Source organism: Plecotus auritus (assembly GCF_963455305.1).
Source record: "Plecotus auritus genome assembly, chromosome: 7".
NCBI classification, from domain to species: domain Eukaryota; kingdom Metazoa; phylum Chordata; class Mammalia; order Chiroptera; family Vespertilionidae; genus Plecotus; species Plecotus auritus.
The window spans coordinates 116,078,485-116,090,544 of record NC_137774.1 but is presented as its reverse complement, the minus strand read 5'-3'; the positions used below and the strand labels follow the sequence as shown (position 1 = coordinate 116,090,544).

At 42.7% G+C, this 12,060-nt stretch overlaps 1 protein-coding gene across 23 annotated transcripts in view; it reads left to right on the top strand.

Moving 5' to 3' along the window:
• The window catches only part of PAM (peptidylglycine alpha-amidating monooxygenase), a 290,016-nt gene extending 285,948 nt beyond the window's left edge, over positions 1 to 4,068 (top strand). For 8 of the 23 annotated variants that reach the window (XM_080677817.1, XM_080677797.1, XM_080677811.1 and 5 more), the window contains one exon: positions 3,163 to 3,972. In XM_080677817.1, coding sequence (XP_080533943.1) covers positions 3,163 to 3,344 — 182 coding nt within the window. In that variant the 3' untranslated portion in view covers positions 3,345 to 3,972. Of the gene's footprint in view, positions 1 to 2,448; positions 2,506 to 3,162 lie in introns of all 23 variants that reach the window. The other 15 variants (XM_080677809.1, XM_080677804.1, XM_080677799.1 and 12 more) reach the window with 3 other exon arrangements.
• Positions 4,069 to 12,060: the final 7,992 nt, after the last annotated feature.

The window sequence follows — 12,060 nt, the reverse complement described above, 5'->3', positions numbered from 1 at the left end:
GGGCCGGTTATTTGGGAGTTTATTTCTCCCCACCTGCTGGTCCTGGCTCTTGCTCTTAGCTCCTTGACCTTGGGCAAGTTACTTAATCTCTCTCGGCCACAGTTTCCTCATTTGTAAAGTTGGAATAAAAGACTCAATCAGGTTGTGTGAGGAATAAATGAAATAATGTACAGAAAGCATTTATCTCAGTACCTAGTACCTAGTAAGTGCTTTTTATTAAGGAATAACAAAGTAAAAAAAGTCATAAGAAGTCAAAAAAGGTACTTGTCTTAAACCTCAGCTATCTCAGGAAACCAACTATTTCTATAACAAACCCTCTGGTAGTTTTTAAATCGTCATAAAATAGGCTATCAGTCCACCTTTCCTGACCATACAAGGCAGGTTCCAAAACTGGAGTCAGCATTTTATCAAATTATCATCATAGCACAGAACCCAGGAGCTGAGTTCCTTTTAGGACATCCAAACAAACAAACAATTCGGCCTGTTATTCTCACATCTCAGAAGTAGTCCCTTGGCTGGGTCCCCAGGCCTAAGCAAGAATCTACAGCTCCGTCTGGAAAGCAGTCCATGGATTGGGGTGGGAGGCAGCATTTGATCAAGAGACAGCATCTGACTCTATTTCAGGCCAGAGCGGCCATGGCAGGAATTCAGTGCCCACAACAAAGCCCTGACACAGAAACAAAAACCAGAGGATTCAATTTAATAGGTGGCGAAAGAGAGTAGAACTTCCTTTTACTCTTCATAGGCAGTCGGTAAAGCCCTGCACAAAACGGTTAACTCTTCCCCCAAAAAAACACTTCTGTTGAGCCCCTCTTATGGGTAGGGAACTCGGTCAGTAGGGGCAAAGATAAAGAAACGTAGTCATTGCCTTCATGGAGTTAGGTGGCAGCTTCAAACGAACAAGAATCTGGCTAAGTTGTCTTGTTTATTGGTGTATCCCCAGGACAAATAACAGTTCCTGGCACTAGGGCTTCAACAAATAATTGTTGGAGAAATAAATGGAGCTTACAGAATAGATGACACACAAAAGAGAGATGACATTAAAAAGAAAAAAAAGATGACACATGACATTGATTAGCAAGGGTGTTAAGTGCGGTGATAATTACCAGGAGAATCGGGTGCCTGTGGGGACTGGGCAGGTAGCAGTACTATCGGTAAGCAGACTATACTGGACGAAGGAATACCGGAGAGTCAAGAAAGTCTGGCCTCCCCTGCCATGGCACTGTTACAGAATGCTGAGTCCACACATGTGTGTTGGGAAGGCAGAGACCCAGGTCGAACCATAGGAAATTACTATTGTGCAATCACATTTTCTTTAGTAAAAATTGCAGTTTTAATTGTACATTTAATTCTAAAAGGAAATCAACTTCACATTTTCTCAACATTTGTTCTTGATAGAAACCCTCATAAAGGACCCCCTGTTTATCCAGCATACCCTTATTGCATATTGGCTCCCAATCAGACACTAGTAGGCTCAGGGGGTGGAAAGCCAGCTAAGGGTTGTCCCGCACCCTTGTAGAACTTACAGTCCAACGTGTTGGCTTTCTGACAGTCTTACTAGATTCTTCTTTCATTCTTCCCTATTCCCCTCCCCACCCACTATGCTACCTCTCCTCTGTTATCTGCCTGCTAGCTTTCTTCATAATGCTGCCTCCATCCCTGGCTAGAGATTTCATAGGAGAGCCGCAAGCCTCGCTTCCCTGGCACAGCTCTTACAAAGGTGGAAGCCAAGGTAGAGAGTGCAGGGAGGTACACAGAAACAGAAAAATGAAGTCCAGCTGGCGTTCTGCCTCCCCAAAAAGAAAGGAAGTTGATCTTTCATGGAGATGGGCAGCCCCATGGGGAACACTTGGGTCACCTCATCTGATTGAAAATGCTCAGGGTTCCCGGTCCTTTGCTTTCACTTCGGTCATGTAAAGGGGGAATGATGTACATGGGCCCCAAGCTTTCTCAAGCAGGGCATGTACTGTTCTTCAAAAAAAGACTAAAGCCTAAGACAAATATTTCTAAATTGTAGTAATGAAAACTTCCCAATTCTTACAAACTACTGGTAATTTAATTTTGTCCCCATGGAAAGTAATATTTATTGAGCACTTATTGTATACTTACCAGGCACTGTTCTAAGTACATTACGTGCAGTGTGCCTCTAATCTTTACAGGTAGGTAGAGAGTGTCATTGACCCCTCTTCCCTCAGAGGAGAAAACTGAAGCTCAGAGAAGTAATTTATTGAGATTGCACAGCCTGAGAGAGAGCAGGCAGGCGTGGAACCCAGCTGTGGCCCTGTGTGCATCACGATACTATATTACCTTTTCCCCTTTGGAATTGCATACAGGCCAGAACCAGACCTTGTTAATTATTTATGAATTCCTGAATTTATACTGAAAGTTGAGCCCAATGATTGAGGAGGGTGACTGGGGCTTCTTTTGAAATGTGCCATCTTTTTCTAGCAGATTCTGAACATAAACTCGAGTCAAGTTCAGGAAGAGTGCTGGGAAAACTTAGAGGTATGCCCGAGACCTTTTAAAATCCTTCACATTTGGTTCAAAGTCAGCAAGCTCATGTCTCTTAAAGAGCAAGGAGATAATTTGTATTTCCTCTCTGGAAATGAAACCCCTGTGTGCAGCAAAGCATCCCCCAGCATTGAACGCAGAATGCAAACTATAAACCGAAGTGTGTGGCTGTGGCGGTGAATTTCCCGTCTCTTTTTCCACCTTGCCATTCTGTATTATCTAATCTTCCTCCCTTGCCTTTTATCTGACTTCGTCTTCAGTAAATTTTCTGTCACTCCTGTGGGCACGTCAGTGCCTGTCATCTGAAGATGACCTTTTCATAAACTCCCTGAAATGGAGAGCTGCTTGTGGGACGCCAGTTCCCCAGAGCCTAGAAAGTGCAGGAGGTGAAAAGTGAATCTGAAACAATCCTGGAGAAACACATAGTCCCCGGGAGCTTTGTTTTTGCCTTCTGTATTTCAATAACTGTGTGTAGTACCCATCTGACTTTGTAGGATAAGTGTCTCTGTATGTCAATCTTTTTTGTTTCTCTTTTGCTAATATCTACCCTTTCCCATCCCCAACTTCCAACTGTACCATGTAAGACTATACAGAGAAACTGAGTCATTTGTGTGACCTTCATCTCAATTCTATGTTATTTGCTTTCTTCAGGGAAGGGAAGTGGAGGCTTAAACCTTGGAAATTTCTTTGCGAGCCGTAAAGGCTACAGTCGAAAAGGGTTTGACCGCCTGAGCACCGAGGGCAGTGACCAAGAGAAAGATGAAGATGACGGGAGTGAATCGGAAGAGGAGTATTCGGCACCGCTGCCCCCGCCCGCACCGCCCTCCTCCTGAACGCCCGACTTCGGTCCAGTTGAGGAGATGTACCAAGAATGCCAGATTCTTTTCCCTTTAGCACGTTAGCGTTTTGTGTGTTTAATTGTAAACTGTACAAGTCTGTGGGGGACTGTACACATTTTATTTACTTCATTTGGGTTTAGTTGGCCTCTGTTTCTAGTTGAGGAGTTTCCTAAAAGTACATAACAGTGCCATGGTCTTTATATATGGACATAGAATAGAGAAACAGTCCTCTTCTTCCATCACACTACTAATTTATGATGGAAGGCTTGCTCATTTACATTTTTGAGACTTTTCTGTAGATGTAAGTAAGCCCACTCTGCTTGAACACAGTATTTTCCCAATAGCGCTTCCATTGCCAGTGTCTTTCTTTGGTGCCTTTCCTGTTCAGCATTCTCAGCCTGATGACAAAGCTGCTAAATCTCCTATTTTTTTAAAATCACTAGCATTATATTGCAACAAGGGAAAGAAAAAAGTCTCTATTTAAATTCTTTTTTAAAATTTTCTTCTTCAGTTGGTGTGTTTTTGGGATGTCTTATTTTTAGATGGTTCCACTGTTAGAACACTATTTTCAGAATCTGAATGTAACTTGTGTAATAAAGTGTTTTCAGAGCATCAGCTGTCAGAGTGTATTTTGCAGTGTTTGCATATTTCAGAGTTTTATATACAACTTTTGTGTAAATTACACAAACCACAGATATCGTGAAACCTTCTCAATGCCAAAGAAATGTTGGATTAAAATTAAAAAGGTATTTTGTTATGTAGCCAATATAAACTAAAAGCCAGCCTAACAGTTTACATACATGTGTAAAACCAGGCTCTCTTTTAAATTCAGAGATCTTTTGCCGGTCTATCAATCAGAAAGTAAATACTTTAATAAAAGGTGATCAGAGCTAAGAGGAAAACTGCATCTCAAATTACATAGGCACGTGAATCCCAGTGTAGGTTACTAATAGTTTTCTTTACAAAAAAAAATTTTACTCAAATTCCCATGTATTCATAGTAATATTCCTTTGTTAAAGTGACTACAAATTAATTTTGAAAACATGTTTTAATGTTCCAACAATGCAATTTAGTAAGAAGCTGATGATGGTTCTTTTCAGAATAATCAGACTCCAGAACTTATTAATTCAGGCATTATAGTAGTTGGGATTTAGTGATTTAATTAACTAGACCAGTGATTTTCAACCTTTTTCATCTCATGGCACACATAAGCTAATTACTAAAATTATGCGGCATACCAAAAAAATATATGTTTTGCCCATCTGACAAAAAGGTAGGTTTAATTTTTATTCATTCACACCAGACAGCTATTGTGTTGGCTTTTATCCGTTTTTTTATTTGACAATCTGAAGGAAAAAGAGGTCCGTGGCCCTGAGTCAAGAGTCAGTTATTGCATGTTTTAAAAATTCTTGCAGCACACCTGAGGCACACGGGTTGAAAATTGCTGGACTGGACTAATCATGAAGACAATTGATGCTACTTTGTAAAATATATAACTTTCACCTATATTCTATAGAAAATCTAACTTAACATAGATTTATTTTCCTTCATAATTGACACCAAAGAGGATCTGCTGGAAATTATCACTTACCATATGTTTACTTCCCCTTATTAAAATGTAACTTGCGTGCCTTCCCCAAGTAGAAACTTCCTTTTTTTAAATTCCTGTGATCTTCCTTCTCAAAAGAAGAACACATTTGTCCTCACTGATGGCTCCTTTATGCCCTTCACCACATCAGTGGTAATTATAGTGATGAATTTCTAATTCTGTCCTTTCGCCTTCATTAGTGGGCATTCTTCTGTGAAAGCCTGAGAATCGTGCTGACTCTCAGCCCAAGCAGCATCTACTCAACTGCATAAAATGTTACCCTCATTTTATTTGTAACCAATGTAGCATGCTCCCCAAACTCCTGGTACAAATATGGTCAAATACCTTTTATTTTCCCAGCTAATTGCTCAAGTCTTTACCTTTCTTATTGGCAGAAAGTCAATTACTAGCCTTTCGATGGTAGGCTTCCCCACCTTTCCTTCTCTTGGAGTTGCCAAAAAAATTCCAGATCACAGAAGAAGAATGTGGGGCATGGAATCAGCAGGGTTGCAGACATCACAAGTGCATATTCTAGTTCAGTTTGTCCACACTGCAATCGCACTTGCTGCCTCTCTATATCACTTGATTGTTGAAGATTGTTCTGGAAACTACTCCTAAGAAAGCTGTTGCTCCCATGCTGCCCAGAGAGTGCCTCAATCCAGATCGCCTCCCAGAGCCCTATCCTTGGCCTCTGAGGGCCAAAGTTTTTAGTGCTGGGCTCTTAGGTCACACACAGCCACCTTCTTGAGGGCTGACAGGCCCAGGAGTGCTGGGTCAGGGCTGACCCCCATACCTGTGCCTCAAAGACACAGAACCATCACCTGCCTTCTCTCCCTATAATCCACCCTGGAGATCAGGAGTTATTCCTCTTAAACCCTCAAATCTCACAGAGTTCCATTAGCCCTTCTTCTTTTTTTAATTGTGGTAAGAATACAACATCAGATCTACCCTGGATAAAATTTTTAAATGTACAATACAGTATTGTTACTTTAGGCACACCATTGTATGGCAGATTTCTAGAACTTACTCATCTTGCATAACAAACTTTATACCTGTTGAATAGCAACTCCCCCATTTTCCCTCCCCCTTTTGTAAGTGAAATCATGTGGAATTTGTCCTGTGAATGGCTTACTTCACTTAGCATAATGTACTACAAGTTCATTTATGTTGTCTTATATGGCAGTATTTTATTCTTTTTTAAAGGCTGAATAGTATTCCATTATATGTTTACTAGAGGACCAGTGCACAAATTCGTGCACGGGCAGGGTCCAGCCGGCCCAGCCCCAATTGGAACGGATCAGGGCCGGGCCTGGCAGGAGGAGGAGATGGCAGGAGGTTGGCTGGCCGGCCCACCCTAATCAGGGCCCGATCAGGGCCGGGCCCTCTGGAGGGAGGGGCTGAGGGCAATTGGCCAGTGGGCCCTGCCCCCGACTGGGGTGTGGGGGCTGATTGGGGGAAAGGCCACAGGGGCGTTGGCTGGCTGGCCCCACCCCCCATTGGGCTGGTTCACTGGCCACAGAGGGTGTCATAGCGACGGTCATTCCGGTGTTCCAGTTGCTGACTTTTTATATATATAGATACCACATTTTCTTTATCCCTTTATCAGTCAAGGGACATTTAGTTTGTTTCCACTTCTTGGCTGTAATGAATAGTCCATCAGCCCTTCCTGAACAGAGACTGGGGCTGGCTGTTGGCCCTCCATTCCTTTCTAAGAGAGTCTCTGTTAAGTCTTAAGTGTTCCAAATAGTCCTAGCCAGGGAAGTTTCCTTCCATGATTCAAAGGTGATTTCTGACCTATTTGTCATTAGTAAGCAACAGGCAAAAAATTCAAAGTCCTGGGGATGCAGTGCTGAAAGGCAATATCCCAGCTTTACTGGAATTTATATTCTAGTGGTGTGTACATTTTTCCTTTTTTTTTCTTCCTTTTTTGTCTTAGAGAAAAACAAATGCAATCCATGAGTGGGTACCCCATAACATACATTAATGAACTTTTTTAAAAATATTTTTTATTGATTTTAGAGAGGGAGAGAGAGAGAGAAAAAAACATCAATGATGAGAGAGAATCATTGATAGGCTGCCTCCTTCATGCCCCACACTGGGAATCGAGCCTGAAACCCAGGCATGTGCTCTGACCGGGAATCAAACTGTGACCTCCTGTTCATAGGTTGATGCTCAACACTGAGCCACACTAGCTGAAAATTTAAGAGTTTCACATTTTTGGAGCCTTGTTCTGAGTCTAGTGTGGCCTCCTAAAAGAAAAAGTGGTCCTTTCTTAAAAAAAAAAAAAACACACACACACAGTTCTCACATCTGTAATCAAATATGTCTCCAAGTAATCCAATAAAAATTAAATTAAAAGGCAAAGGATTCATTCAACAAACATTGATTGAGCTTCATGGTGTGCAAATACTAAGATTTTAAAAAGGCATAGTCTTGCCCTCCAAGGTTTGTAATCTAGTGAGAGCTCAAATAAGCCTGTAGATGATAGCAGTATAAGGCATAAGAGGAGCACATGGAAAATGCTATCAAACCTCTGATTGACGAGCACTGAGTTTTCATGGAGAAGGTGATATCTGAATAAAGGAGAAGGCCAAGGGACAATGCTGGCCATATTAGGGGATTAGCAACAGGGCTTGAGCTCAGGGTAGTTAGAGGAGCAGCGGTAGATAGGTAGGATAGCCAGGTTGGTGCAGCAAAAAATATTTCTAAACCACGAGGAGAAATTTGGATTTAACTGCATCTGATATATTTGCTATTTACAGGGTATCCCCCAAAAAATGTACACATACTTTGAATTAATTCCAATGGGTTAAATCTCAAAAGAAACATCAATTGAGCTATCAGCTGTTAAAATGTATCTATATCTATATATCTACTAGGGGCCCAGTGCATGAATTCGTGCACCTTGAAAGGAATTGTGAGCTGCGAAGCTGCAGTGGGCACAGGGGTGGGTCTCGGCCCATCCTCCACGCACCTGTCTGACACCTCCCACCATGGCATGCAGCCACTGACGGCGCGGTGTGTTTGGGTCTGTCGTTAGCAGTGGGTGTGAGAGGTGGCTGCTGGCTCCAATTACCCCTCAGAAGCAGGGGAGGGTGGAGAAGCCCTGAGAAGTAATTGGGGCCGGCAGCCGCCGTTCACACCCACTGACAGCACCGAGCGATCAGGGCCAGCGCCAGGCACCAGCAGAGGGTGCAAGTGGTGGCTCTGGTGCTGGCAGTGGGTGCAAGCACCCGGCAGGACCATGGCGCATGGGAGCAAAGAATTTTCAGTAACTACCAGAGGCTCGCCCCAATGACAGTGACTAATGCCCCGCCTTGGTCTGGTGCCCCTGCTCACCTGCTCCACCATCTCGCCATGGCCAGTGCCCGCCATGTTCCACGCACGCCCCCTGGTGGTCAGCGCATGTCATAGTGACCGGTTGTTTGGTTGTTCCACCATTCGGTCTATTTGCGTATTATGGTTTTATATATATAGATAGTAATTGTCTGGTAGGGTTTGGTTCTGCTTTTTGAAATAAGCTGCTTGGTGAGTATTATATTGCACCCCCTAACCCGGTGCACAAATTTGTGCACTAGAGGGGTCCCTTGGCCTGGCCTGCGGGATTGGGCCAAAATTGGCTCTCTGACATCCCTCAAGGGATCCCAGATTGCGAGAGGGTGCAGGCCAGGCTGAGGGGCCCTACCGGTGCACAGTCAGGGCCGGGGAGGGATGCAGGAAGTTGACCAGCTGGGGAGGGGCCACAGGAGGGCTCCAGGGCATGTCCAGCCCGTCTCTCAATCCCAATTGGCCAGACCCCAGCAGCAAACAGCAAGCTCACCTACTGGTTGGAGCGTCTTCCCCCTCATGGTCAGTGCATGTCGTAACGACAGGTTGACCAGTCGACTGTCTACCCCCTGCTGGTCAGTGCATATCATAGCGAGCAGTTGAACAGCCTTAGCATATCATTAGCATACTAGGGGTCCGTTGCACGATATTCATGCAAGAATAGGCCCCTGGCTTCACTCTCAGCCGTCTGGGACCCAGCAAGTCCCCGCTCTCCACCCCATCTGCCCAGGAGCCGGCAAGTCCCCGCTCCCCGGCTGCCTGGGAGCCGGCACGTCCCCACTCCCGGGCCGCCTGGAGCTAGCAAGTCCTTGCTCCTGGGCCGCCTAGAGCCAGCACATCCCCACTCCTACCAGGAGCCGGCAAGTCCCTGCTCCCTGGCCGCCCAGGAGCCAGCAAGTCCCCGCTCCCCCTCCACCTGGAGCCGGCAAGTCCTTGCTTCTGTCTGAAGCACCACTCCAGTAGCTCCCTCCGCAGCCCCACTTCCCCTCATAGCAGGCTTCACACCTCTCTGCGCCTGCATATGCAAATTAACCTCCATCTTTGTTGGGTTAATTTGCATACTCACTCTGATTGGCTGTGGGCATAGCGGAGTGATGGTTAATTTGCATGTTTCTCTTTTATTAGGTAAGATTATGCTTTGATTGGTTGAACAGCCAACCAGATGACCGGACACTTCACATATTAGGTTTTCATTATATAGAAAAGGATACCTATATCTATTTATTTGTATATAGATATAGATATATAGGGGTTGGCAAGAGTAGGGTTACAGTTGTAATACAAATAAAATAATACAGTAACTAATAGAAGAATAAACTGTTTCGTGTATTCACAACTGTAAATCTACTTTGCCTAGTAAAAGTTTTAAAAAGTCCTTTATTGAACAAGACAAAGAAAATAAATTATACTTTTAATATATGGAGTAATTCAAAGTAATTCAAATTGTTAGGAAATAGGGTGTTGTTCTTTAGATATATTGAATTAAAGACCTTTATCAGATATTTGATTTTCAAATATTTTACTCCAGCATGTGGGTTATCTTTTGATTCTCTCAACCTTGTTTTTCAAAGGAAAGTTTTTAATTTTTGATGAAGTAAATTTATTCTATTTACCAACAGTCCTGAGATTCACAGAAATCTTTAAGAATTTCAGTAAGGCCCTGAACTTTCTGTTTCAATTTAGAAAAGAGGTGAACACCAAGGAGACTTCATTACCTAGAAGCCTGCTTACCTCTTCAGGATCATCTCACCACTAACGAACTCTCTTCACCATCCACACTCCAAGAAGAACACATATTAAATTTCCTTCTGAAATGGCCATGCCCTTACTGCCCTCCCAGCTTCTACACGTTTCCAGCTGCCTAGACAGATTTCCCCCATCAAAACACTAATCGCATTGAGTTGTATTTGTGTAAAATGAGAGAGAGAGAGAGAGAGAGAGAGAGAGAGAGATTGATTTATTGGCTCACTGACTCATAAAAAATTCTAGAGTATGAGGAGCAAGGGACACAAAGGATAATGTCAGCTCTCTCCCTCTCCCAAAGCCGTTTTCCTCCATGTTGGTTTCATTCTCTAAAATGTTCTATGTGATATGAAAAAATGCCTTTGGTAGGTGTCTCCCCTGCTTCTCTACACATCTATATCACCCCCCCCCGCCCCCCCGCAAAAGGATTCAGACATACAGGAACAACTGTTTTCTTTTTCAGAAATGACAATGGATTTGCAAAGATTTACCCACTAGCCCATCTTGCAGTTCACTCTTTCAGTAGTGAGGAAAGTTTTCCTTGGACCCTCTAAGAAAAATTTCCCTCACATGCATCACATGGTCATTTCTGAGCTAATCCTTAGCGACAGAATGGGATTATTTTAGACCACTCAGATCCATGCATGAAGTTTGGGTGGGATTAACTTTTCCTCAATTTCATGGCACCAAAAGAGAAGTGCTTGAGTTGTAAACAAAATTTGGATAGGAAGGAAAGATAGAAGAAAATGGTTGCTGAGTAGGCAACCAGCAATCGACTACAGGCTGGCTGCAGTCCCTGTTTAGAGAATAAAATCCATTTATCAATAGATGCCTGCTAAGCTCCCAAACCTCAAATAGCTCACTATCTAGAGGAGAAAGAAAGCATAAATTCATTGTGTTAAGTTCAGTGATGGAAGCAGAGCCAGGCACCTACAAAGTTTAGGTGAAGGATCATTGAAGGTCACTGTTAAAGTTCAAGAAGGCCTTAGATAGAAAAATAATTAAATAGAAGTTGTTGGAACAGGAAACTTCTCTTTGCATAGTTCTCTGTTAGCTTTTTTAATCACCCAAAGCCTTTCTGAAAACCAAGCGTTGCATAGTTTTCTCAATACGTGGTTGATACTCTTCCAATAAGAATATAATTCCAGAGTAACAATACGAATCTAATCAAAGTTCCAAAAGGCAAAGGTTCTGTGTGACAGTGGAAAGTATACTCTGAAACAAAGGCTGAATATATCGCATTAGTACCTAAGTGACTGGGCTAACAAAAGCCTGAATTCCAGATCCAAGTTTAGAAAGCATTTTAGTGTTACTTTCACATTTGTATATGTAAATATTTAAACTTTTTTTTCCGTAAAATACTGTTTCATTATTTAGATAGAATACCTATGTGCACTATAAGTAACTAAGTAGATGACAGATCAATAGATGACTGATTGGTTAGACAGACTGACTGTCATAGCAGGAAAGAGTGGAAAAGAGATAGGGGGAAGGAGAGATGAAAGAGCCATCCACATACATGGATTCCTCATAAAAATTTCTTCAGGGTAGTTATTACCAGTGCAGGGTATGGCTGACATCTGGTGGTAAAACTCAGTAAAAAATGTGTGTGGATTTGTGCCCTTATTAAAGAGGTGCTATTCAGTGAATTATGTCTCTGTTTTCAAGAAGAGTAATTTAAAATGCTTCTAGTCATGCAATTTTTATGTCTGCATCATGCCAAGCATCCAGGCACTTGAAAATATCTGGAATGTCACGTCTCATACAGATACCGACAGTATCTATGTCCTCTTTGCTAAGAGTCACTATTCTCTAACCAGAGACCAAAAAATCATGAAATTGTTTGGCTGTGTTTTACACGAGCACTTCAAGAGGCAAAAATAACATACATGATGTCATTCAAAATCATTTGCATATTTTGTTAATCTAGTGCCATTTTAAGAAATAAGGGTATATTAAAATTAGGTTCAGCTTTTTAAAAAAAGAAAAGTTGGGAGAGTATTGTTGGACAGAATGGAGGTGGGAGCTCAGTGAACAGCCCAGCGGCAACCA